Source organism: Acinonyx jubatus, chromosome X, assembly GCF_027475565.1.
Source record: "Acinonyx jubatus isolate Ajub_Pintada_27869175 chromosome X, VMU_Ajub_asm_v1.0, whole genome shotgun sequence".
In the NCBI taxonomy this organism is placed as follows: Eukaryota; Metazoa; Chordata; class Mammalia; order Carnivora; family Felidae; genus Acinonyx; species Acinonyx jubatus.
Genome location: NC_069389.1, coordinates 40,722,444 through 40,748,261, shown reverse-complemented (window position 1 = coordinate 40,748,261; position 25,818 = coordinate 40,722,444). Strand labels below are relative to the sequence as shown.

The 25,818-nt window shown below is 42.0% G+C and overlaps 1 protein-coding gene across 4 annotated transcripts in view; it reads left to right on the top strand.

Annotated features, from left to right (window-relative positions):
* Positions 1-21,918, top strand: part of ZNF41 (zinc finger protein 41) — a 45,069-nt gene extending 23,151 nt beyond the window's left edge. For 3 of the 4 annotated variants that reach the window (XM_027053964.2, XM_015069597.3, XM_027053965.2), the window contains exons 3-5: positions 9,175-9,301; positions 9,569-9,664; positions 19,282-21,917. In XM_027053964.2, coding sequence (XP_026909765.1) covers positions 9,175-9,301; positions 9,569-9,664; positions 19,282-21,302 — 2,244 coding nt within the window. In that variant the 3' untranslated portion in view covers positions 21,303-21,917. Of the gene's footprint in view, positions 1-9,158; positions 9,302-9,568; positions 9,665-19,281 lie in introns of all 4 variants that reach the window. The other variant, XM_027053966.2, reaches the window with a different exon arrangement.
* The last annotated feature ends 3,900 nt before the right edge of the window (positions 21,919-25,818 follow it).

Sequence of the window (25,818 nt, the reverse complement as noted above, 5' to 3'; positions counted from 1 at the left end):
GAACAAGCAGGGACCAGCTGCTGAGGCTGCAGAACAGGTGGAGGGGTGGGGAAGGGACTGACCCATGGGACAGTTGGAAGGACAAAGAAAGGCCTCCCAGGCTGAGGAGTAGCTGAGGAAACCAGGAGCCACATGGAACAAGGAATAGTCTCTGAGGTTGGGGAACAGCCAGAGGGAACAGCAAAGCTGTGCTGGGCACTGGGTGTCTAAGGGACTAAGAAGTCCCAGGGGCTAACCAGAGGACAGGGACACAACGAAGTGGGCATTCAAAGTTTACCTGGTGTTGGAGAGTGACTCGAGTGACCAGAGAGCAGCAAGAGGGACTAGAGAACAGCTGAAAGGCATAGTAGCCATTCCTGAAGCTAGTTGCCAGCCAGAGGCCCCACGCAACAGGCACTGGGGTGAAGGGACAGTTGCAGAGGCTGGAGAGAGGCTGAGGAACCACCAGAGTTCCCTGGAATAAGGTGACAGGGATTTCCTGGGACGTGGGACTTCAGTGCTAAAACAGAGAAAGTCCTAGACAACTGGAACAGTTGGTCACCCTACCCAGGAGGTAATCAGAGGAACCAGCAAATAGTCAGACATGATGGAAACGATGGACAAGGTGAAAGTACAGAATCAAGCATGGTGCAGAGTGCACAGAACCAGTAGACTTTGGTGGTCAAGAGCCTAGGCCAGGAGCCAGGTCGACCAGCTCTCCGCAAAGTGTGGTCCCCGAACCAGATGTGGGAGCATCAAGTGAGGGTGTCTGAGAAATGCATTCCAGGACTGCCCAAGGCACAGGAAAGAATTGGGACTGGGCGGCAGTCAGAGGGCTCAAAGGGCAGTCAATCTGTGTCAAACGGAAGGAACAAGTAAGGCTCATCAGGACCAGGGAACAGCCAGGTGGACTAGGGCACAATCAGAAGAAATGTACCACAGACTAAGGATCAGCTCAAGGGAAAACTGTCCAAGGAAAACACAGGACAGTCAGGGGCAGCAGGAAGCAGTCAAAGGGAAGAACAAACAGGAGGCATGGAACAGTTAGAGGAATCCAGGGGCAATCAGGAAAGAGGCCAGGGACAACCTACATTAAGAGGGAACAGGAAACAGAGGGACCAAGGAAGGGTCAGATGGGGACTATGCAGACGGAATAAGGACCAGCAGAGGGAGCAGCAGGGAGAAGTGAGGGACAGTAGTGGGCAGGAGAAGCAGGGGAAAGCCAGAGGGAGGAGCATAGGGGCACCAGGGAACAGGAATAGCCAGAGGGAGCAGAAAGGATGTGAACAACCCCCGCCAAGGGCAGACATACAGAGAGGCTGGGTATCTGCCCTCTGGGGAGGGCACAGTGAGCCAAGAAGTCACCGCACACTTTCAGCCGGCTCAGCGAACATGCTGGAAGCCCTTCTGCTAGGCTGGGACAGGGTGTAGAAAGGCAAGATCATATATCACAGGACGTGATACAGAAATGTTCTCGGGCACGAGTGAGGGCAGCCCCCAAAGTGGGAGGACCCAGCCCTAAGCCAGCTGCAGGGTGGGACAGAGAAGGTGGCAGGGACACAGTGGGTAGTGAGCGGTCAATCCCGGCAGCCCAGCACGCCCTGGGGATGAGAGCGCACGGTGTGCCGGCTCCAGTGATCCCGAAGGGAGACATTGCTGTGTGGGTCGCTGGAGAGCCATGAGGAGCTGGAGTGGGGACCCTCACCTAGGATGAAGAAGTCCTTGTAGGGGTCCTGGTGGTGATAGGGACACATGCCATCCTCCATGGTAGAAATGGGCCAGAAAATCAAACCTTCTCATATGTGGCAGATGAGACTGGAATCTGGGTGAATCTGTACCAGCAACTTTCTACCCAAATTCCTAGTACCAAAATGCCCCCTCCCAAAGCTTCTATTTTAGTGGGGAAAGGATCAAAGAGGGGCAGCTGTGGGCAGCGTACTTTGCGTGTATTCATCTTGTGTCAATGCTCGTAATGCCTATCATGGTCTTTGTACACTCTCCCTGAGAATGTGGCCTTAGTGACTCCCAGGGAGGAGAGAGACAGATGAGGGTGGTCTTTCGTCCACCAGCTTGGGCCGCTGGAGTTGTTAAAATGTTTGAGAGTGTAAAATGATGGAACATCTTCATTCGTTCCTACTGGTTGATAAATAGCCACTCCTGTCCTGCTGCCTGAGGCTCCTCCCCTGTGTTACCCACACACCTGCGGGCCTGTCCTGGGTAGCCGGCAAGCTGGTCAGTTGGATGGGCAGGCAAAATGAGGGCTTCGCTCAAGCCTGACCCCAGGGCTCTCCCTGGTTGACTGCTCTTGGGTGAAGAAGGGGGCACAAGTCAGGGGGTGTTGCTAGGGGCCCAAGTGGAGGTCCTGCTCTCAGTAACCCTCAGGGCCGTGCTCAGGAGCTACTGGTGGTGGAGAACGTACTGGGAGTTCCCTGCCTGCTTGGCGCCCCTGAACATTCACCAACAAAGGGAGGGTGACCCAGGCCCCCAAAGTGAATAAAGGCTCCTCATTTCCTCATAGTCAAATCATTGGACCTCTTCTTTGATACTTAGCATGTTTTTTGTCTTGTTTAGGACATCCTCACCTACCCCAAGGCCTGAACAAACATTTACCTAAAATTAATTAATTAATTAATTAATTTATTTATTTATTTATTTATATTTTAGAGAGAGAGCACGCAAGCAGGGGAGAGGGGCAGAGAGAGAGAGAGAGAGAGAGAGAGAGAGAGAGAGAGAATCTTAAGTATGTTCCACACTCAGTGCGGAGCCCAACTCAGGGCTCGATCCCACGACCCTGGGATCATGACCTGAGCCAAAATCAAGAGTCGGATGTGCAACCGACTGAGCCGCCCAGGTGCCCCTCACTTACATTTTCTACTTGGAGTTTCAAAGCTTGGATTTTCTTGAAACTTTTGATTCTTTTGAAATCATTTTAAAATTAAGAGAAGTTACAAGAATAGTAACATCTTGCCACATTTGCTTTTGCTGTCTCTTATGCATGTATGTTTGTGTGTGCGTGTGTATATGTTTATACACACAGATATAGTTAAAACTTTATGTTCTGAACCATTTGAGAGTAATTTGCAGACACAATTCCCCTTTACCCCTAAATACTTCAATGTGTATCTCTCGAAACCAAGGACATTCTCTTCCATAACCACAGTACAGTTACCAGAATCAAGAACTTTCATACCGATGTTACTACATACCATGAGGGTACTAACATACCATGTATTATCTAATTATCTGACATCTCATGTGTAATATACAGTTTTCCCAGTTGTCACAATAAGGTCCTTTAGAGCATTTTCCCCTGATCCAGGATCCAATCCAGCTGCCTGCATTGTGTTTAATTGTCATGTCCCTTTAGTCTTTAATCGGGAACAGTTCCTCAGCCTTTCCTTGATTTTCGTGACACTGAACATTTGGAAGAATGTCCCTCAATTTGGATTTGTTCCTGCCTCCTCATTTGATTTAAGTTATTCATTTTTTTTTCTCAGAAATATCACAAAAATGATGCTGTGTTCCTCTCAGGGCTTCATGTCAGCAGGCATTCAATATCAGTGTAACCTTTCTTGACAATACTAACTGATTACCCACGACTACAATGGTGTCCGTCAAGTAATATAACCTGACCATCTTTCCCTGCGTAATTAAAAACCATTTTGTGGGGTGATAATTTGAGACTACATAAATGTCCTGTTTCTCATGTTCTCTGATTTTAGCATCCTGTGGTGATTCTTGTGTGTAACAGTTAATTACTGTACTGTTTCCCTAATGATGTTCTAATCCCATCATTTCTCCTACATTGATTAGTTGGCATTCTACTATAAGGGGAAAATATTCCTCTCTCTGACCGCTGGAAGTATAATTACATGCCAGGCACAGTGAGCACACCTCAATTTGTCATTAGTCACCAAAAACTAGAGCTTTTTGGAGAAAAGACAGACTCCAGGGCTAGAGCAGAGAGAGTACAAAATGATCCTGGAAGAACTCATTGTTCCGGAAAGTAATGAAGTGCTCAAAAGATGGGGACGAGTCGACAGGACACAGGAGCTACCTTGAAGGAGCTCCCTCTGGTCCAATTTGGGACAATTTGAGTAGCAAAGTATAATAAAGATAGCAATAAGTTATAACCCACGGCATAAAGTAGGAAGTCACCAGTTCATTTAATAGGTAAATAGGTTTGTAGGTAGGCAGACAAGGGAGAACTGAGTGCTTCTTTTTAATAGCATTCTGATCTTTTCTGGTGTGCCCATTCCTCCAGTCCTTCTGAGGCTCATATTGGTAGTTTGGTATTCTTTGGAAATAATTACAGATTTACTAGAAGTTGCAAAGATAGTAGAGAGAGGTCTCATGTATCCCTTTACCCAGTTTCCCCCAGTGGTTACATCCTGCATCATTAGGAAACTGACATTGCTACAGTGTGTGTGTGTGTGTGTGTGTGTGTGTGTGTGTAGTTCTCTGCCAACCATGCATTGATCCCTGGGCAATAATACACATACAGCACTATTGCATCACCAAACAAGTCTACTGGTGTTAAAATTTTACCAGTTAAAGTATAGAAAACTCAGCTGCCTTCAAATCCCTTTACCCTCAAAAAAAAAAAAATCCCTTTACCCTCACCAGTTTATATTATAATACAGTTGTCTTAACTATTTCCCTTACATACATGGAGATCCACAATAGACAATGTTAGACTTTTTGCTTTGGCCCTCAAACATAGTTTAGGAAAAAACTCAAGAGGTGGGGTACTGGGTGGCTCAGTTACATGTCCGGCTCTTGATTTTGGCTCAGGTCATGATCTCATGGTTCGTGGGATTGAGCCACATGTCAGGCTCTGTGCTGACAGCATGGAGCCTGCTTAGGATTCTCTCTCTTGCTCTCTCTCTCTCTCTCTCTCTGCCCCTCCCCTGCTCACACACACTCTCTCTCTCAAAATAAATAAATAAAAATTTAAAAAAGAAAGCAATCTCGAGAGGAGAAGCAATGCCTACTGTCTTTACTCATATTTTTGCTTTTTCCATTTTTTCTTCTTTCCTGATGTTCCAATTCCTTCTCTTATTATCTCCTTTCTGTTTTGAGAACTTCCTTTAGCCATTCCTTCAGGGTAGGTCTGCTGGCAACAAATTTTCTAAGTTTTCCTTCATCTGAGAATATCTTGATTTCCTTTTCATTTCTTCTTAGTAACAGTTTTACTGAAATAATGACTTCCATACCATACAATTTACCCATTTAAAGTGTACAACTTACTGTTGTTTATATTTATGGGTAGGAGCAACCACCACCACAATCAATTTGACAACATTTCCATCACCTCAAAAAGAGGCCCCATTTCCTTTAGCCATCACTCCTCCCCACCCCACCCATGTTCCCTGCCTCCCTTAACCTTAAGCAACCACAAATACACTTTCTGTCCTCTAGACTTCACTATTCTGGACAGTTCACATGAATGGGATCATATAATCTGTGGTCTTTGTGTCTGGCTTCTTTCACTCAACGTAATGTTTCAAGGAGCTCCCTCTGGCAAAATTTGGGACAATTCGAGTAGCAAAATAAATAATGATAATCATCGATTATAACCTGATGAATAAAGTAGGAAGTCACCATTCCATATGATAGGTGGGTAGATTTGTACATAGGCAGACGGGGAAGAATGTAGCATGTTGTGCGTGTACATGTTGTAGCATGTATCAGTACATCGTCCCTTTTTATGGCCGAATAATATTCCATTTTGTTGGAAATGTTGATGGGTCAACATTTTGTTTAGCCGTTCGTCATCTGATGTACAGGTTGGTTGTTTCCACCTTTTCGCTATGATGGGTAATGCCACTATAAACATACGTGTACACATTTTTATGTGGACATATATTTTCATTTATCTTGAGGATACATATACCGAGGAATGGGATTGCTGGGTCAGGTGGCAACTATGTTTGATCATTTGGGGAACTGTCAGACTGTTTCCCCAAAGCAGCTGTACCATTTTACACTCCCCCAGCAATATATAAAGGCTCCAATTTCTCCACATTCTCACCAGCACTTGTTGCTATCTGACTTTCTGATGCTAGCCATTCTCGTGGGTGTGAGGTAGTGTCTCATGGTAGTTTGGATTCATATTTCCCGCATAATTAATGATGCCAAGCACCTTTTCATGTATGTATTGGCCATTGCCACTTCATTTCTTAAGGATAGTTTTGCCAGAGCCAGATACGGAATTCAGAGTTGACCGTTCTCTTCTCCCCTCCCAGGCCCTTGAAAACTGTTGGGCCACTTCCTTCTCTCCCCCATGGTTTCTGATGAGAAATCCACTGTCACTTTAATTGTTTTTCCCCAATAGGTAAGTTGTGGTTTCTCTCTTGCTGATTGCAAGATTTTTTTCTTTGTCTTTAGCTTTCCGGAGTTTGATTATAATGTGTCTTGGTGTAGATTTCTTTGGCTTACCCTTTTGGGGTTCGCTCAGCCAATTTTCTTTCTGTTCATATTGGATCATTTCCATTGTTCCATGGTCAAGTTCTCTGAGCCTTTCCTCTGTACTGTCTATTCTGCTGCTGAGCCCACAGTTGTGTTTTAAATTTTTAGTCATTGTATTTTTCAGTTCTGAAATTTCCATTCAGTTTGTCTTTATATCTTTTCTTTCTCTGCTGAGACTTTCTATTTTCAAATTTAAGTGTACTGAAACATTTTTATGATAGCTGCTTTAAAATTCTTGTCAGATAATTCTAACTTCTGTCTCATCTCAGTGTTGGTGTCTGTTGATTATCTTTTCTCGTTCCAGTTGAGATTTTTCTGCTTCACATGATGCCTGATTTTCAATTATGTCCTGGATATTTTGGGGAACTATGAGACTTTGATATTATTTAAATCTTGTGTTTAATAGGCCTCCTCTGACACTGTTCTGCTAGAAAAGGAGAATCTTTTTCTGAAGAGAATTCGGAAGAGGATTCAGAAAAATCCTCCTTACTGCCACGTGGAAGTGGAAGTTGAAGTTCCCCACTTGGCCTCCTTTGACACCCCAGAAGGGGCCAAGCCCTTGTTGCTACTGGGAGGGGGTGGGTAGAATTTCAGGCTTTCCACCAGACCACCTCTGACACCACCCCTGGTGGGAAGACAAGACTGACACCTCATTTTTTGAGTCAGGGCTGGAGTCCAAGATCACCACCTAGCCTAGATTGACACTGTGGGGGAAGGGTCTCATTACCCACAGGCTGGAATGAAAATCTAGCCTCCCCATTCAGCCTTTACTGATAAGAATGGAAGTAGGGGGCACAGTTATTTCTGTGATGCCTGGCTGGAACAGGGCAATATGATCTAGGTTTTTCTCTCTTGCTACGTTGCCTTTTTCCTGGTACTTGAACTAATGAAAGCAGATTTCTCTGGCTGTTTCTGCCTGTGCCAGTTGGCATTCTAAGTTGCCGGTTTCTCTAGCACCTGAGGATCATGACAGGTTTGCCTCCCTCTCTCCAACCAGAGTATTCTTATCTTTGTTTTATATATAATATCCAGGGGTTTTAGCTATACTTAGCAGGAGACCTAGGAAGAATTATGTCTATTCCATTTTGGTCCCATTGGTAATTTTTAACTTATTTTTTTTAAGTTTTTAAATGTTTGTTTATTTTTGAGAGAAAGAGAGAGACAGCGAGAGAGAGTGAGAGAGCACGAGCAGGGAGAGGCAGACAGAGAGGGAAACACAGAATTGGAAGCAGGCTCTAGGCTCTGAGCTGTCAGTACAGAGTCCGATGCAGGGCTCAAACGCACAAACTGCAAGTTCATGACCTGAGCCAAAGTCGGACCCTTAACCGACTAAGCCACCTAAGCACCCCTAACTTAATTTTTGAATAGGTGATACATTCACATGGTTCTCTCCTACAACTCCCCAGATCTCTCTAGCAGAAAACTGGTCTTGGTTAGTTTGTGAGTGGGTGGGGTATATGCTTAGAGATTATGCAAATGAAAGCAACTAAGAAACTATTCTTAATATTTTTCACAGAGTAGATATTGTTACTATTATGTTGAACACTGATTTTTTTAATTAGTAATTTTTAACTTTTTATCATGAAATATTACACACATTTGAATAATGCTGCCATAAATATTCTTGACCATGCCTCTAATTGCACATGTATGCATATTCAGATTGGGCATATTTCCATGAATGAATCACTGTGTCCTAGTGTATGCATGTTTCAACATTACCCAATAAAGAAAAAATGCCTTCTAACATGGTTGTGCCAATTTACACCATCAACAATATGAGAGTTCTCATTGCACCATATTCTCCTCAACACTCCGTACTATCAGTCTTTTTTATTGAGGACATTCTAGAAGCCATATAGTGGTGTCTCACTGTGGTTTAAATTTGCATTCCCTGGTTACCAAGGTTAAGCCCTTTTCATGTTTATTGAAACCTTGGATTTCCCCTTTTGTAAAATGCCTGTTCAAATGCTTTGCCCACTTTTCTACTTGGCGCTCTCTTTTCTTCTTATTGGTTTGTAAGAGTTCTTTACATCCTCTAGATATGAACCCTTTGACAGTACTATGTGTTGCAGATATCTTCTCCTTTTCCGTGGCTTTCCTTTTGTTCTCTTATAATGCTGTCTTTTAAATAAATAGAAGTTTTAAAACGTGTTGTAGCCAGACATCAATCTTTCTTTATGGTTAATGTTTTTTGCATCTTGTTTTGAGAATTATTTTCCTAATCTGAGATCATGTCTTTTTTCTGCATGTTTGTTTGTTTGTTTGTTTGTTTGTTTTTGGTGCCAAAACCTGGGAAGGAATTTTCTGCATTAATTTTAAAGGCTTTATTGTTTTGCCTTTTCCCCTACGTTTCTTTTTAGTCAATTCTAGTTCATTCAATTCTATGTTGCCATGGCTGGCACATAATCAAGCAGTAAATGTATATAGTGCCCACATTAACTAGCGGATTTAAACAAAGCCTAATTTAATCCTCATTTTTGAAAAAAGAATGACTGCATAAATCAATGAATAAATGTACTACATACGCAATGAATGCTAAGATACGTCAACAAGTTTTTTTTTCCTGTCATAAAATACAAAACCACTGAGTGCAAACCCTGTGTGATACATTATGTCATTATGTCATATACAGATACGTCATTGAAAACAACTGCCTATTTGCCTTCTATCCAACCCCCCAGTGCTGACCATATTGCCTTGAACAGGATTGTGTTGTTACAGGTCTCCGTGTCATTTGAGGATGTGACCGTGAACTTCAGCAGGGAAGAGTGGCAGCGTTTGGACCCTGCTCAGAGACGCCTGTACCGGGATGTGACACTGGAGAACTACAGCCACCTGCGCTCAGTGGGTAAGCACAGCTGCCCTGTGTGTCTGCCAGGGGCGTCAGTGTGCTATTTCCATTCTCAGCTGCTGAGTGTTCTGGAACATCTTAAGTGTGTGATGGTGTCATCCTTGATTGGTCCAAGATTCTTCATTCCCTTCCCATGACTATTATTATTACCCTGTTCCCGGTGCAATGCGTGATTACTTTTCTGAAGGGCAAATGGAAATGTCACTGAAAGTCCCCTGAAACCCAATTAGCTGGAACCAATCCTGTATCATATCCTGTCAACAGGGTACCAGGTTCCCAAACCAGAGGTCATCTTCAAATTGGAGCAAGGAGAGGGGCCATGGACATTGGAGGGAGAAACCCCACATCAGAGCTGTTCAGGTGAGTGTGACCAGAGCAGACGGGGGACACAAAAACCAATCGACTCTTTCTAGAAGAAGCTGTGAAGATAACCGGCCTTGAAAGTTCTAAACGTTGGTCGTTTATTGGAGATGGTTGACAGAAGCGTCTTTGATACCTAAACAACGTCTCTAAGTACAACCCTTGCAAAAAGCCATTGTCTTGGTTGTTTGGCTTTTTGACAGGAGAGCTGTCTCTAGTCTCTGCACTCTGGATCACACACGTGCCACCTTATCTTATCTAAGGCCTTTTTATTCTTTCTACTCCACTCCCACCCCCTTTATCTTAGATTCTTTCCTTGTACGTTCAGGTATTCTAAAATGTCTTCCCTTTTATGCCAATTCCACATGCTCCTTCCCTACATGTCCTCCCAGGGGCAACTGACCTACTGCGTCTGGTCTTTGAATTTGTGCGGTGGTCTTTTAAAGCCTGGAGGGTTGGTGTGTGAGTAGGTATTCTTAGTGTATGTAAATTGTGTTGCACCACGTGTCTTAATTCTGTTCCTCTTTCTCACTCATCCATGAGGTCTGTCCATACTGCAGTGTATTCCGCTGGCTTCCCTCCTTCAGACTGCTGCAAAGCATCCCCCCTGTGCCAGCAGCACATCTTAAACATTCACCCTGTGGCGGAACCTAGGGTTGTTGCTAAATGAAGCTCCCAGCTAATACAAACAGCTCTGCGAGAACTTTCTACAGCAGTGTTCCCTTATGGAGGGTGAGAATGTCTCAGGGGATGTTTACAGAAGAAGGGATTTGCCTGATCATTGTATATTTCCATCCTGAATTTGACTGAGTGCCACCATATTGTTCTCAGGTTGACTGAACGAGTCTATACTAGCAATAGTTTCTGCCAACGATTAGTAGAACCAAGCTTTCTCATCTTTTGGCCAACAATGGGTATAAAGTGGTATCTCATTTTTTTATTGCACATCTCTCCAATACCTAGTTTCAGCCTTTCACGACTGATCTGTTGTGGTCTGTTTGAGTTTCCCCTTCTATGAGTGACCTTGTTCATGTTCCCCGTGTTTTGCTTGAGTTTCCTGTTTCTTTTTTTTTCTCTTCAATTCTATATGTTCAAATTTTTATTGTTACCTTCTTTTTTCTTCTTCTTTTTTCTTTTTTTTTAAATTTATTTTAATCCAAGTTAGTTAACATATAGTGTAGCATTGGTTTCAGGAGGAGAATTCAGTGATTCATCACTTCCATACAACACCCAGTGCTCATCATAACAAGTGCCCTCCTTAGTACCCATCACCCATCTAGCCTATCCGCCCCTCACCCACCTCCCCTCCAGCAAACCCTCAGTTTGTTCTCTGTATTTAAGAGTCTCTTATGGTTTCCTCGGTTTCTTACTGGTTTACATCCAATTTATTACCTGTCCTTTTTCCCAGTCTTCTCCTCTTCCTTATCCCCATACATGAGGTTGCCCTAGGGACCCTGCCTACTGTTCACCAGTCTTTCCTTCATATACATGCAAGGATTCATCCATACTGAATTCTGATGACTCTGCTTTTGACATCCCCAGTCCGGTTTTCTCTGGCACTTTATTTATTTACTTGCTTATTTTTTTAAATTTTTTTCATGTTTATTTTTGAGAGACAGAGAGAGAGACAGAGTGTGAGCAGGGGAGGGGCAGAGAGAGAGGGAGACACAGAATCAGAAGCAGGCTCCAGGCTCTGAGCTGTCAGCACAGAGCCCGACGCGGGGCTCGAACCCACGAACTGTGAGATCATGACCTGAGCCTAAGTCCAATGCTTAACTGAGCCATATGGATACCCCTATTTACTTATTTTTATGGTTATTTATTTTGAGGGGGGAGGAGAAAGATAGAGAGCAGGGGAGGGGCAGAGAGAGAGGGATAGAAAGAGAATCCAAGGCAGGCTCTGTACTGATGATGCAGGGCTGAAACCCACGAACCGCAAGATAATGACTTGAGCCGAAACCTAGAGTCCAATGCTGAACGGACTGAGCCACCCAGGTGCCCCTGGTACGTTATTTTTTTAATTTATTTTTTAATTTTTAAATTTTATTTTAGAGAGGCAGGCGTACGAGCAAGGGAGAGGGGCAGAGAGAAAAAGAGAATCCCAAGCAGGCTCCATGCTCAGCAGGGAGCGTGACACAGGACTCGATCCCACGACCCTGGGATCATGACTTGAGCCAAAACCAAGAGTCTGAGACTCAACCAACTGTCCCACCCAGGTGCCCCTTCACTGGTACTTTAGTACTAGATTTAGCTTCCTAGAAAGTTTCCTTGAGATGTTTCTCTTGATCCTCAGTACATAAGAAATTTGAATCATCATCTCACGCATTACCTTCTCACCTTCAAATTCTGTCACAGTCTGTCAGTGCTTCTTAAATCTTTTAGTCTTTTTTTTTTTAATTAATTACCTGCAGTTCCTAGTGCCTTTCCATTTTTGCAAATATCATTTTTGGATCTCAGCTCATCTTCTCAATTCCCAGTAATACCACCTAAAATCAGCTTCTTATTTTCTTATGCTTGGATTACAATGATTCTATTCCTGATTGAATTTGCTGATTCCATTCTTTTTATTAGTTCACTTTAAGTGCTAATGACAGATGTCATTACCTAAAACATTCCGTTTATGTTGTCAGCTTTATGAAATAAACCCAACAATTACTCCCCGTTACTTAGTATGTCATAATTAAACTCTTCTTTCAAAGAGATAAACAATATGGCCACATATTTCCAATTCAAACTTGTATCTGTATATTTTCTATAACCTCTACTCATCTCCGTTTTAAACAGTTTTATGGTTTATTGATATTGCTATCAGTAATTGATATTAATAATTTATCAATGTAAATAATTCTATGTGTTTTGATAAATGCATACAGTCCTATAACCACCACCACCACTGTCAAGAATACAGAGCAAAACATTACACCACACCCCTTTGTTGTCACTCCTTCCCACTACTTCTGGCCCTGAAAAATACTCATCTTTTTTCTGTCCTTATAAGGTTTGCCTTTTCCAGAATGTCATATATATGGAATCATATAGCACGAAGCTTTTTGAGCCTGGCTTCTTTCACTTAGTATAATGCATTAAAAACTCATTCATCCTCTTATATGTTTCCATTGTTTGTTATTTTTTTATTGCTGAGTGGTATTCCACTGTATAAATGTACCACGGTTTGTGTATCCACTACTTGAGGGCTATTTGGATGGTTTCCAGTTTGGGTGATTCTAAATAAAAGTGCTATGAAGTCTATTTACTGATTTTGTGTGATGAGAAGATTTCAGTTCTCTAGGGTAAATACCTAGGAGTGGGATTCCTGGGTTGTATAGTAAGTGTATGTTTAATTTTATTAGAAACTGCCAAACTGAGTTTTAAAGCAGCTGTAAAATTTTACATCCTGGCCAGCTATGTATGAGAATTCCAGTTGATCTCCATCTTTACCAGCATTTGGAATTGTCCATTTAAAATGTTTTTAGCCATTTTAGTAGGTGGGTGGTAGTATCTTACTATGGTTTTAATTAGCATGTTTGTAATGTCTAATAGTTAACATCCATATATCTTCCCTGATGGAGTATTTGTACAAATATTTTGTCCAGTTTTCTATAGGGAACTTTGTGTTCTTATTGAGTTTTGAAAGTTCTTTGTATATTCTGAACACAAGTTATAAGATATGTGTTTTGCAAATTTTTCTTTTTATTATCAGTGTCTTTCATGAGACATTTTATTTATTTTTTTTAAGTTTTCATTAAATTTTTTTAATGTTTATTTATTTTTGAGAGAGAGAGAGAATGAGAGAGAGAGAGAGAGCATGAAGTGGGGAAGGGACATAGAGAAGAGAAAGACACAGAATCTGAAGCAGGCTGAAGGCTCCAGGCTCCAAGCTGTCAGCACAGAGCACAATACCAGGCTCGAACTCACGAACTGTGAGATCATGACCTGAGCTGAAGTCGGATGCTTAACCGACTGAGCCGCCCGGGCACCTCTCATGAGACATTGTAAATTTTGACAGAGCCTAATTTATCTATTTTCTTCTTTTACAGAGTGTGTTTGGGAGTTGTATCTATGAAATCTTTACCTAATCCAAGGTCACAGAAAATTTAGATTTTATATTTGGTTCTGTGATCTCTTTTCTATTAATTTTTTATGTGATTCAAGTATGGATCAAAGTTCACTTTTTTACACATGGCCATCCAATTATTCCAGCATCATTTATTTTTTAAAAAATGATACTGGGGCTCCTGGGTGGCTCAGTTGGTTAAGCGTCCCACTTTGGCTCAAGTCATGATCTCACAGTTTGTGTGTTTGAGCCTTGCATCAGGCTCTCTGCTCTCAGTACAGAGCCTGCTTCGGATTCATTCTCTCTCTCTCTCTCTCTCTCTCCCTCTCTCTCTCAAAAAGTAAACATCTTTAAAAAAGATTAAAATAAACGATCTTTTCTTGGGGCACCTGGTTGGCTTAGTCAGTTGAATGTCCAACTTTGGCTCAAGTCATGGTCTCTCAGTTCATGAGTTCAAGGCTTATGTCAGGCTCCTTGCTGTCAGAATAGAGCCTGCTTCAGATCCTCTGTCCCCTTCTCTCTGCCCCCTCTCACTTGTGCTCTCTCTCAAAAAAAAATAAACATTAGAAAAAAACATGATCCTTTGTCAACTGATTTGCCTTTGCACGTTTATTGAAAATCAGTTGCCATGTGTGTGTGGATCTCTTTCTGGAGTCTTTACTCCATTCCTGTGATCTATTCATTTATCTTTATACTATTCCCACACTGTTTTGATTAGTATATAATAAATTTGAAATCATGCCGTGTTAGCCCTCCAACCTTGTTCTTCTCTTTCAATTGTTTTGGCTATCTGAGCACTGTGTATATCCATTTGAATTTTAGAATCAGTGTTTCAATTTCTACAAAAGTGAATTTTGACCGGGATTATGTTGACTCTGTGGCTCAGTTTGGAAAGAACTGACATCTTAACATTATTGAGTCTTCGAAGCCATGAATAAGTTATACATTTCCATTTATTTAGGCATTCTTTACTTCCTCTCAGTGATATCTTCTACCTTTCAGTATAGAGATTTTGTGCATCTTTTGTCAAATGTATCCCCAAGTATACCACATTTTTACTGTTTATTTATTTTTGAGAGAGAGACAGACAGACAGAGTGCAAGTGGGGGGAGGCGTAGAGAGGGAGGGAGACAGAATCCGAAGCAGGCTCCAGGCTCTGAGGTGTCAGCACAGAGCCCAACACGGGGCTCAAACTCACGAACCATTGAGATCATGACCTGAGCCAAAGTCGGACACTTAACCAACTGAGCCACCCAGGCACCCCCTAAGCATACCACATTTTATGCTATTTCCCCCCAGCTTTATTGAGATATAATTGACACAAAACATTATATAAGCTTAAGGTATACAAAATTTAGGTATTGCAAAATAATTAACACCACAGCCTTCGCTAATATCTCCATCCTGTCACATAGTTACCAATTCTTTTTTGTGGTGAGAACATTTAAGACTTACTCTCTTAACACCTTTCAAGTGTATGATACAGTATCGCGAGCCCGACTTACCATGCCGTATCTTAGATCCTCAGAACTCGTTCATCATAGAACCTAGAGCCGGCAGTTTGTACCCTTTGACCAATACTTCCATTTCCTTCACCCCCAACCCCGGGTAACCACCACTCTACTCCAAGTTTGACTTTTTTTAGATTCCACATACAAGTGATAATACCATACAGTATTTGTCTTTGTCTGACTTATTTCATTTAGCATAATACCCTTAAGATTCAGCCAGGTTATAACAAATGGCACAATATTTTTCTCATGGCTGAATTATATTCCCTTGGGTGTGTGTGTGTGTGTGTATATATATATATATATATATATATATATCTTTATATATATATCTATATATCTATATATCTTCTTTATCCATTCAACGTTGACTGACAGATTGTGTCCATATCTTGTTATTGTGAATAATGCTGCAATGAATACGAGAGTGCAGATATCTCTACGAGCTCCTCATTTCTGTTCTTATGGATATATACCCAGAAGGGGGATCGCTAAATCATGTGGTAGTTCCAGCGGAAGCTTTTAATTTTTCAAGGAACCTCTATACTGTTTTCCATAGCGGCTGTACCAATTTGCATCGCTACCAACAATGCACAAGGACTCCCTTTTCTTCACACCCTCAGCAACACCTCTTATCTGTCATCTTGATGTAGCCACTGTAGCAGGTGTGAGGTGGTATCTCATTGTGGTTTTGACTTGCATTTCCCTAGTGATTAGTGATGTTGAGCACCTTTTCATGTACCTGTTGGCCATTTGGATGTCTTCTTTGTGTTTTTGTTTTAAAATGTTTATTTATTTATTTTGAGAGAGAGAGCGCACCAGAGAGAGTGAGAGTGGGGGAGGGGCAGAGAGAGGGAGGGAGAGAGGGAATCCCAAGCAGGCTCCTTGCTGACAGCATGGAGCCTGACGTGGGGCTCAATCTCACAAACCGTGAGATCATGACCTGAGCCAAATGGAGAGTCTGACGCTTAACCGACTGAGTCACCCAGGAGCCCTATTTTGATGTCTTCTTTGGAAAACTGTCTGTTCAGTTCTTCTACCCATTTTTAATCGGTTTATTTCTTTTTTGCTATTGAGTTGTATGAGTTCTTTATATTAACTCCTTATCAGATACATGACTTGCAAAAATGTTTTCACATTACACAGATTGCTTTTTCATTTTGCTGATTGTTTTTTTTTTGATGTGCATTTAAGAATTTTTACTTATGTCTACCATATGTGTTAGTGTTCTATGAATCAGACTCTTTATTCTGTGCTCTGTCTATTCAGTGATACATTTTCACCTGGTGATCAGATTTCGGTGTTCCATGAAATGGCTCAGTGACTCTAGCATATGTGGCTCTTTCCTCTTTCTCACCTTTCTTTCCACAGGAGCTCAGAAAGAAAGCACAGACTTTAGACTATGTGGTAACTGAGGCTTTTACCTCTCTGTTTTTAGAAAGTTCCCAGAAGTAAGAGCCTGTTTCTTCTTGTATAACTCAGGGGCTGAGCAGGAGACAGAAACTACCTACTAATTTGAACAGCGAAAGTATAACATAAAGAATGGTTGGCTACGGTGAGATTGAAGTGACGAGAGATTAGCTAGTAAAAGTAAAGAGAAATCTAAAGAATAAAGGAATAGCAGATAAAAAGAACGGCTGGTACCTCTAAGGCTGTGATTGAACACCCAAGGAAGGGCCTCCCTTGCTTCCCGGGGATGAATCCAGAGCTTGATGGGAGGCACAGCCATCAGCTCACAGCACGGAAGAAGAGTTACTGCGGTGCCGTACTGGTGGAACTCGCTGGAAATCTGCTCTCTGGGGTTCCAGAGAAAGCTGATCATGCGGAAGCTTCTCAGCGGAGGCAGCCCCCTACGAATCATCTGAGAGGGGTGCTAGGGTAAACTGCTGAGTGCTGCTGGCCATGTCGCACTGCACAAGCCTGGAGCTAGAGAAGCTCCCAGAGTTTACGGGAGCTGGGTGCTTGGGAAGCCGTATGAGCCACAGGAGGTAGGTGCTCGAAAAGTCGTCCCCACCGCAGGAGCTGAGGTCTAGAGAAGCCACCCACAGCAAGACCTGGGCGCCCGGGGAGCTAGAAGTGCATCAGCAGCGTGGTGGTGGCGAAGCCACAGGTGGCTGCAGGAAGCCCGGTGGCGGACGAGCTGCCCTTGCTGGGATGGCAGGGGGCTGCTGAGTGGGCCCACAGCAACCAGGAAGCAAAACCCCTTCCTCCTGCAGTGTTTCTCCATCACCCGGTGCTAAAAAGGCTCAACATCATGCCAGTTGGCAAAGGAAACATATCTAAAGAGACTCACATCCATTTTTGTAGAGCAAGCAAAGGGGAGTGGATTTAGAGCTGAGAGGCAATAGGTTGGTACCTGGCACGTTTATTCTTCAGTTCACTGAGGCAGAGCCTGGAAAATGTTGGGCAAACTTCCAGTTATTGAATTTGGGGAGATAGGCAGCAGAGGATATCTTGCTCTCTTTTGGCAGGATTTTGCAAGTGTCTGCTCAGGGAAATTCAAAGGACCATACATCATACTTGGAAAGGGAAGAAATGTTAACATGTTCAGCCTTTCTGTTGGAGCAGAAAACTGGGCCAAATTAGGTATCAATATGAGTGGCACCCTGTCGGCTTTCTACACTCACAGCAGATAGAACCTCCCTAGAAGCGTACTGAAATTAGAGCTAATAGCAAGGACAATACATTTTGAATATGCACAGAAACCAAACAACAAACTCAGTATAAATTCTCTTATGTAAGAATTCGGAGGTGAACGGATGCAGTCAACAGGTCAACTCTACCCCTGACGGGTCATTCAGGGGCCATGTTCCAAGTCATTGCCCTGCCATCCCCCAGGGCACCATTGTCAGCTGCGTGGTTAATGTTGGGTCACTGCTGAGTCCAGTGGGAAGGAGAAAGGAGAAAAGAGGAGTTTTTCCCACTGACTTCAGGCCCGGCTTGGAAGCTGCACATACCTCTTCTGCTCATACTTTTCACTGGTGAGGACAAAGCGAGGCTGGTAAATGCAAGTGCAATTAGTTGTGGGCGGACGGCTTGTACTTTCTGCCTCAGGTGGCTTTTCCTCTCCTATCTGGCTCTTGTTGAAAGCATATATCCCTGGGACCAAGGAAAACATGCAGCTGGCTATAGAGTTGGAGCACAGATACCTATTTACTATTTGGATGGTTGATATTGCAACACTGTTGGGTATAGCTGCAGAGGAATGGGTCTCTGAGGCACAGAAATGTAATGTTGGTGCTCCTATGGTTCAGAGGAAAAGCAAGACAAAGCAGAGAGGTTATAAAGGTTCAGAGCAAGGGCGCCTGGGTGGCTCAGTCAGTTAAGCGTTCGACTCTTGATTTTGGCTCAGGTCACGATCTCACGGTTCATGAGATCGAGCCCCAGCGTCAGGCTCGCAGAACCTACTTGGGATTCTCTCCCTCCTGCTCTGTGCCGCCCCCCACTCCGCTCACATGTACACTCCGGCTCTCTCTCAAACTAAATAAATTTAAAAAAAAAAAAGAGAGAAAGGTTTAGAGCTGATAAGTAATAAAGACATATAATCTGAAATATTTCTTCCATGCTAGGATTCCCCTTAACAGACTTAGGTTTCTTCTTCTGGTTAGTCTCATTATCAAGACCTCCTACATGATGGATATGAATTCCCAGAGTCACAGCCCATCTCCCTCACTTAATTAGCGATTTGGTCTTCAGCAAGTTACACAACTTCTCTGTACTTCTGTTTTCTCATCTGACTGGTCATGACAGCTGCCTCTTAGGGGTTAGTGAGGACTGAATGAGCTATTTATGCATAAAGCACTTGGAACAGTGCCTGGTGCATCATAAATGCTATAAAATTATTTTGTATATAGTAAGTGCTTTAGAAGAATTTTGTATTACTACATTATTACTATTTTCATTATTGTCATATGGACCCTTCCATTTCTGTGTCCACCTCATACCCCGTCCACGGCCAGACCACCCCAAATGCGCCCCATCTTGTCTGAACTACATGTACCCTGGGCTGATTGCCCTTTGAGTCATTTTTACTTTCTTCTTTTTCGTTTTAGGTGAGGATATTGGGAAAGTACAACAACAGAGAATTTCTGGAAAAGTTCCACTCCCCTGTGAGAAATTTGGTCAATCTATAAGAAAAGCTCCATTGTGTTCCATTTTAGAAGAATTGTGGCAAAATAATAGTGAGCTAGAGAGGTATCCAGGAAGCCAAAATAACCCTTTAAGTCCTGTGAAAGTTCTGAGCTGTGAATGTAAAAATATTGAAAAAATAATTCACGTGAGTTCCAAGCTTGTTCCTTCAATTAAAAGACTCCATAACTATGACACATTTGGAAAGAGTTTGAAGCACACTTTAAACCTACATAACCATAATAAAAGCAATTCAACAAAGAACCTTGATAAGATTTTTGGAAATGATAACAATTTTGCCCACAGCTCTTCCTCCCCCGAGAATGCTGCCACAGGGGCAAATGCCTGCAAAATTAATCAATGTGAAAAGCATCTTGGCAACAAACAAGTTCTCATCCCCCAGCAGCAAATTCAGACCGGGGAGCAACTTTATGTTTGTACTGAATGTGTAAAGAGCTTCCCCCAGAAGTCACATCTCTTTGAGCATCAGAGAATGCATGCTGAAGGAAAATCCCATGAATGCAATAAAAGTGAGAACGCCCTCACTCAGAAGCCACAGATTAATGGACCTCAAAGTGTTTATACAGGGGATAAACCCTATATATGTACTCAGTGTGGGAAGGCCTTTACTCTCAAGTCAAACCTCATTACACATCAGAAAATTCATACTGGGCAGAAACCGTATAAGTGCAGTGAGTGTGGAAAAGCCTTTTTCCACAGATCGTATCTCTTTAGACATATGAGAATTCATACAGGAGAAAAACCCTATGAATGTAGTGAATGTGGAAGAGGCTTCTCCCAGAATTCAGACCTTAATATACATCAGAAGACTCATACTGGAGAGAAACACTATGCGTGCAGTGAATGTGGGAAAGCCTTTACAAGAAAGTCCGCGCTCAGAATGCATCAGAGAATCCACACAGGAGAGAAACCTTATGTATGCACTGAATGTGGGAAGGCTTTCATCCAGAAATCACATTTCAATACACATCAGAGAATCCATACCGGTGAAAAACCTTACGAATGCAGTGAGTGTGGAAAATCATTCACTAAGAAGTCACAACTCCATGTGCATCAAAGAATTCACACAGGAGAAAAACCCTATATATGTACAGAATGCGGAAAGGTCTTTACTCATAGGACAAACCTCACTACACATCAGAAGACTCATACTGGAGAGAAACCCTACATGTGTGCTGAATGCGGAAAGGCTTTCAGTGACCAGTCAAATCTCATTAAACACCAGAAAACTCACACTGGAGAGAAACCCTATAAATGCAATGGCTGTGGAAAAGCCTTTATATGGAAGTCACGCCTCAAAATACATCAGAAGTCTCATATCGGAGAGAGACACTATGAATGCAATGAATGTGGGAAAGCCTTTATCCAGAAATCAACACTAAGTGTGCATCAGAGAATCCACACAGGAGAGAAACCCTACGTTTGTCCTGAGTGTGGGAAGGCCTTCATCCAGAAATCACACTTCATTGCACATCACAGAATTCATACTGGAGAGAAGCCTTATGAATGCAGTGACTGTGGGAAGTGCTTTACTAAGAAGTCACAACTCCGTGTGCATCAGAAAATTCACACAGGGGAGAAGCCCAACATATGCGCTGAATGTGGGAAGGCCTTCACTGACAGGTCAAATCTGATAACACACCAGAAAATCCATACCCGAGAGAAACCCTATAAGTGCGGTGACTGTGGGAAAACCTTCACCTGGAAGTCCCGCCTCACCATCCATCAGAAATCTCACACTGGAGAAAGGCACTATGAATGCAGTAAATGTGGGAAAGCCTTCATCCAGAAAGCAACGTTGAGCATGCATCAGATCATTCATACAGGAAAGAAACCCTACGCTTGTACAGAATGTCAGAAGGCCTTCACCGACAGATCAAACCTCATTAAACACCAGAAAACGCACAGTGGAGAAAAGCTATAAAGGCACTGACGGCAAACGCCTTCAGCTGGACCTCACACGGTACGCGTCAGATGTCTCGTAGACGGGAAGAGGAGTGACCGTGACACTACAGCTTCCGTGAACAGAAGGCAAGCAAAGCCAAGTACCCTTCAGTCAACGGGAAGTACAAGTACCTGCATCGCCGCAAGCTGACGCGCAATTAGACGCGTAGGGAGACGCTTTGATAAAGCATTTGAGCAATAGTCCTATTTGGGTGCATGATTCATCCACAGACCCTCAAGCTCCTACAAGCGGTACAAATAGAGACCCCAGGAGATGACTTGGAACCTGTTATGTTTCACTTTTTGGATGAAGGACTTGATAAATTCGGCACTGATGAGTTCTTCGTCCCCCGGGGTGTAAAAGTACTCGATATTGGCCACTTCTTTTTCAGATTCCTAGGGCGGGGAGAAGAGTTTTTAGAGCACCAAGGTCAAGGCAGAAAACCATTTGGAAACGCAGGTCTGTGAGTAGAAGCCACAAGTTTTTGTGATCGTTGACATTTAAGACACAAAAAAAAGATTGCCATGAGGAACTGTTCTGTCTCTTCCCTTCACCATAGAATTTAAAAAATGTAATATTTAAAAAAATGTTTTAAATGTTTATTTATTTGTGGGAGGGGAGGGCAGAGAGAGAGGGAGACACAGAATCCGAAGCAGGCTCCAGGCTCCGAGCTGTCAGCACAGAGCCCAATGTGGGGCTCGAACTCATGATGAACCCTGAGGTCGTGACCTGAGCCGAAGTCGGACGCTCAGCCGACCGAGCCACCCAGGCACCCCCAAAATATAATATTTTTTAAAAATGAAATAGAATTTTTAAGCTGAAAGTCTCGCTTTAGGTTTAAATTGGCAACTTAGGCACGGCTGTAGTGGATGTTACAGAAATATAGTTGTTAAGCCTTTACAGACCTCTGAAAGTGGCAATTGTTCCCTCATTAATTCCATGCTGTGGCAGCAGGCGATTCACATCCAAAAAAGACGTGCATGCGTTCCAACCTGTATCCCAAAAGCTATCATTTATGGAAGCTGGCAGACCACAGACTTCTCATCCCCTTAGATGCTGACCCTCATCCACTGAGGCTTCTGCTTTCTTTGGGATTCCTGTTTGGAAAGGAGTGGTTGACAAATTGGGTTTCAGTACCTAAAACTTTGATTTGGTTTTCCTTTCAATTTGCATAAGATACATTCGCATTCTACACGCACGTTAAGAGCAGTTTTGTGTAGATTGCTACAGGATAAAGTCATCTTGCACTGTATTTGGTTAGTCTCAGATATGATTATAGTTGAATAACTGCGAGACTTCTCTAAAAAGAGCACTGCTTTTTTTTAGGCACTGATATACAGACACTTTCTCATTTTGCCTTAAATGGTTTTTTATGACACTCATAAGAAAAGGGACTTGCTTTCTCGCATGCAATTTTATTTTGTTTTTAAACCTTTTTATTAAAGTATAATGTACACAGAAAATGCAGATAGCATGAGCAAACAGTTCAGTGATCTCTCACAAAGTGAACATACTCAGATGAAGAAGGAAAACATGCCCAGCACTCCAGAAGCATTCCAGGCCTTGTCCCCCATCCCCAAGTTAAACACTATCCTGACTTGTAACAGCACAGATGGTTTTGTCTGTTTGGTATTTTATATAAATTGAGTCCAACAATTATATTTCCTATTTTAGTAATATACTCTTTAGTGTCTGTCTTCTTAAATTCACATTATAAATGTGAGATTCATCCATTTGGTCAAATGTAGTTGTAGATAATTCATTCTCATTGTCACGTTATGTTCCATTGTGTGAATATACTACAATATATTTATCTATTCCTCTGTTGATGGACATTTGGGTTGTCTGCAGCTTGAGGCCATTAGGAATAGTGGTGCTATAAATATCTTAGTGCCTATCTATTAATGAACATATTTATGAATTTCCGTTAGGTATATATATCTAGGATTTGAACTGCCAAGTCATACGGTATCCGTATGCTCAGCTTTAGTTTCTAAAACTAGTTTTCAAAAGTGGCTGTACCAATATACACTCCCACCAGCACAGTATACGAGTTCTACTTGTGCTCCACGTTCTTGCCAACACTTGGTGTTTTCCATCTTTTTCATTTTAGCCCATATATGTGTGTGTGTGTGTGTGTGTGTGTGTGTGTGTGTGTATACACACACACACACACACACACACATATATATAACCATTATGGTTGGTATATAGTGATATCTCAATGTGATTTTAATTTTTGTTTCTTGTCTTCCAATCTCAACGTAGTATCTCTCCAAGACAGTTAACTGATATCTGAGATCTGAGACCTCGTCATGGTCCTCGCATGGCTGCACCATTTATATTTCAGCAACAATAGTAAGCCATTAGTAACTTTAAATCTTCCCACACAAAAATGCCTAAAGCCAGATGGTTTCACTGGTTAATTGCATTAAACATTTATAGGAGAAATAACACTGACACTCCACGAAATCTTTCAAAAAGAGGAAGAAGGAACACTCGCCAAGTCTGTGAGGCCAGGATTACCCTGATACTTAAGCCATACCAACACATAACAACAATCACAAAGACTACAGACCAATATTCCTCATGAATATAGATGTGAAAGTCTTCAGCAAAATACTAGCAAATTGAATCTAGCAACATATAAAAAAATTATATATCATGACCAAGTGAGGTCTGTTCTGTAACACAAGGCTGCCTCAACATTCAAAAATCAGTGTAATCTCCCATATTAACAAGCTGAAGAAGAAAAATCACATGACCTACAGATTCAGTACCATTTTATCAAACTTCCAGCAGCCTTTCTTCCCCAGAATTGATAAACGAATCCTCAAAATATAGAGAGAAGTAGAAAGGACCAAGAATAGTGAAAAGGAATCTGCCAAACAAAGCGGGAGGACATTTACCTACCAATTTCAGACACATAGATTAACAGAACAGAAAACAGTCCGGCAACAAGCCCTCATACTATGATAAACATGTATTTTCCCCACAAAAGTGTGAAGGCAATTCAATGGGGAAGGAAAAACCTTTCAACATTTGGTGCAGGGATCATTGGATATCCACATGCAAAAAGATAAATTTAAATCTTGCTTCCTGCCATTCTAACAATGAGCTCAAAATAGATCACAGACATAAGTATAAAAGCTACAGTATAAAAGTTTTAGTAGAAAAGTAGAAAGTATAAAAGTTTTAGTAGAAAACAGGAGAAACTCTGTGACCTTGGTTTAGGCAAGAAATTCTTAGATAGGACACCAAGAACATGATCCATAAGGAAAAAAAATCATAAACTGGACTTCCATCAAACCAAAAACCAAAAAGGTTTGTGCTTCAAAAGACACAGCTAAGGAAACGAAAAGACAAAACACAGACTGGGAGAAAACATTTGTAAGGCCTGTATCTGATAAAGAACTTCTATCCAGAATATATAAAGAACACTTACAGCTCAATAAAAAGACAAACAACCCATTTTAAAAATGGACAAAAGACTTGAAGAGACATTTCATCAAAGAGGATATGATGCAAGTAAGCACATAAAGAGATGCCCAACATCGTTAGGGAAATTCTAATGAAAACCCCAATGAAATAACCACTTTACATGCGCTAAAATGGCTATAATTAAAAAAGACCATCCTAACAAATGTTGGCAAAGATATGGAGGATTAGGAACTTTCATACATTTCTGGTGTACATGCACGAAAGTGGTATAGCCACTTTGGAAAAGGGGCAGTTTCCTTAAAAGTCGATCATAAATTTACCATAGGACCCAGCGATGTCACTCCTAGTATCCACCCAAAAGATATGTAACGTGTGCTCACACAAACTTGCCCTTATTGATAATAGCCTAATTTATATAAGGCAAAAAGTACAGACAGTCCAAATGTCCATCAACTGGCAAACGGATACACCAAATGTGGTACAGTCAGCAATAAAAAGGAACCAATGCTAATAAATACTACAACATGGATGAACCTCAAAAATAGTATGATAAGTGAAAGAAGCAAGACACAAAAGATCAAGTATTGTATTTGTATATTGTATTTACATGAAATGTCCAGAAAAAATCTATAGAGATCTGTACATTAGTGGTTGTCTGGGGATGAAAATGGGAATGGTCATGAATTATAAATTAGTACAAGGATTTTTATTGGGGTCAGAGACATGTTCTAGAACGTGATCGTGGTGACGGTTGCCCCACTAGGTATAAGTTTAATAAAGGTCACTGAGGCGATCCTTAATTCCATTCCTTTTTAAACACCTGGATCCCCTGCCATAACATCTGTTGCCGCCTATAGCTACAATGAACTGTTGTCTTGGAGCTTGTTGTACATTGAAGAAGAAACTTTTGTTTAAAAAAAAGTCATTGACCTGTACAATTTAAATACGGAATGTAAATGATACCAAAATAAAGTTGTTCCTTTTTCAGAGTTGCTTTGCCTATTCTGGGTCCTTTACATTTCCATAGGAATTGTAGAATAGGTTTGTCCATTTC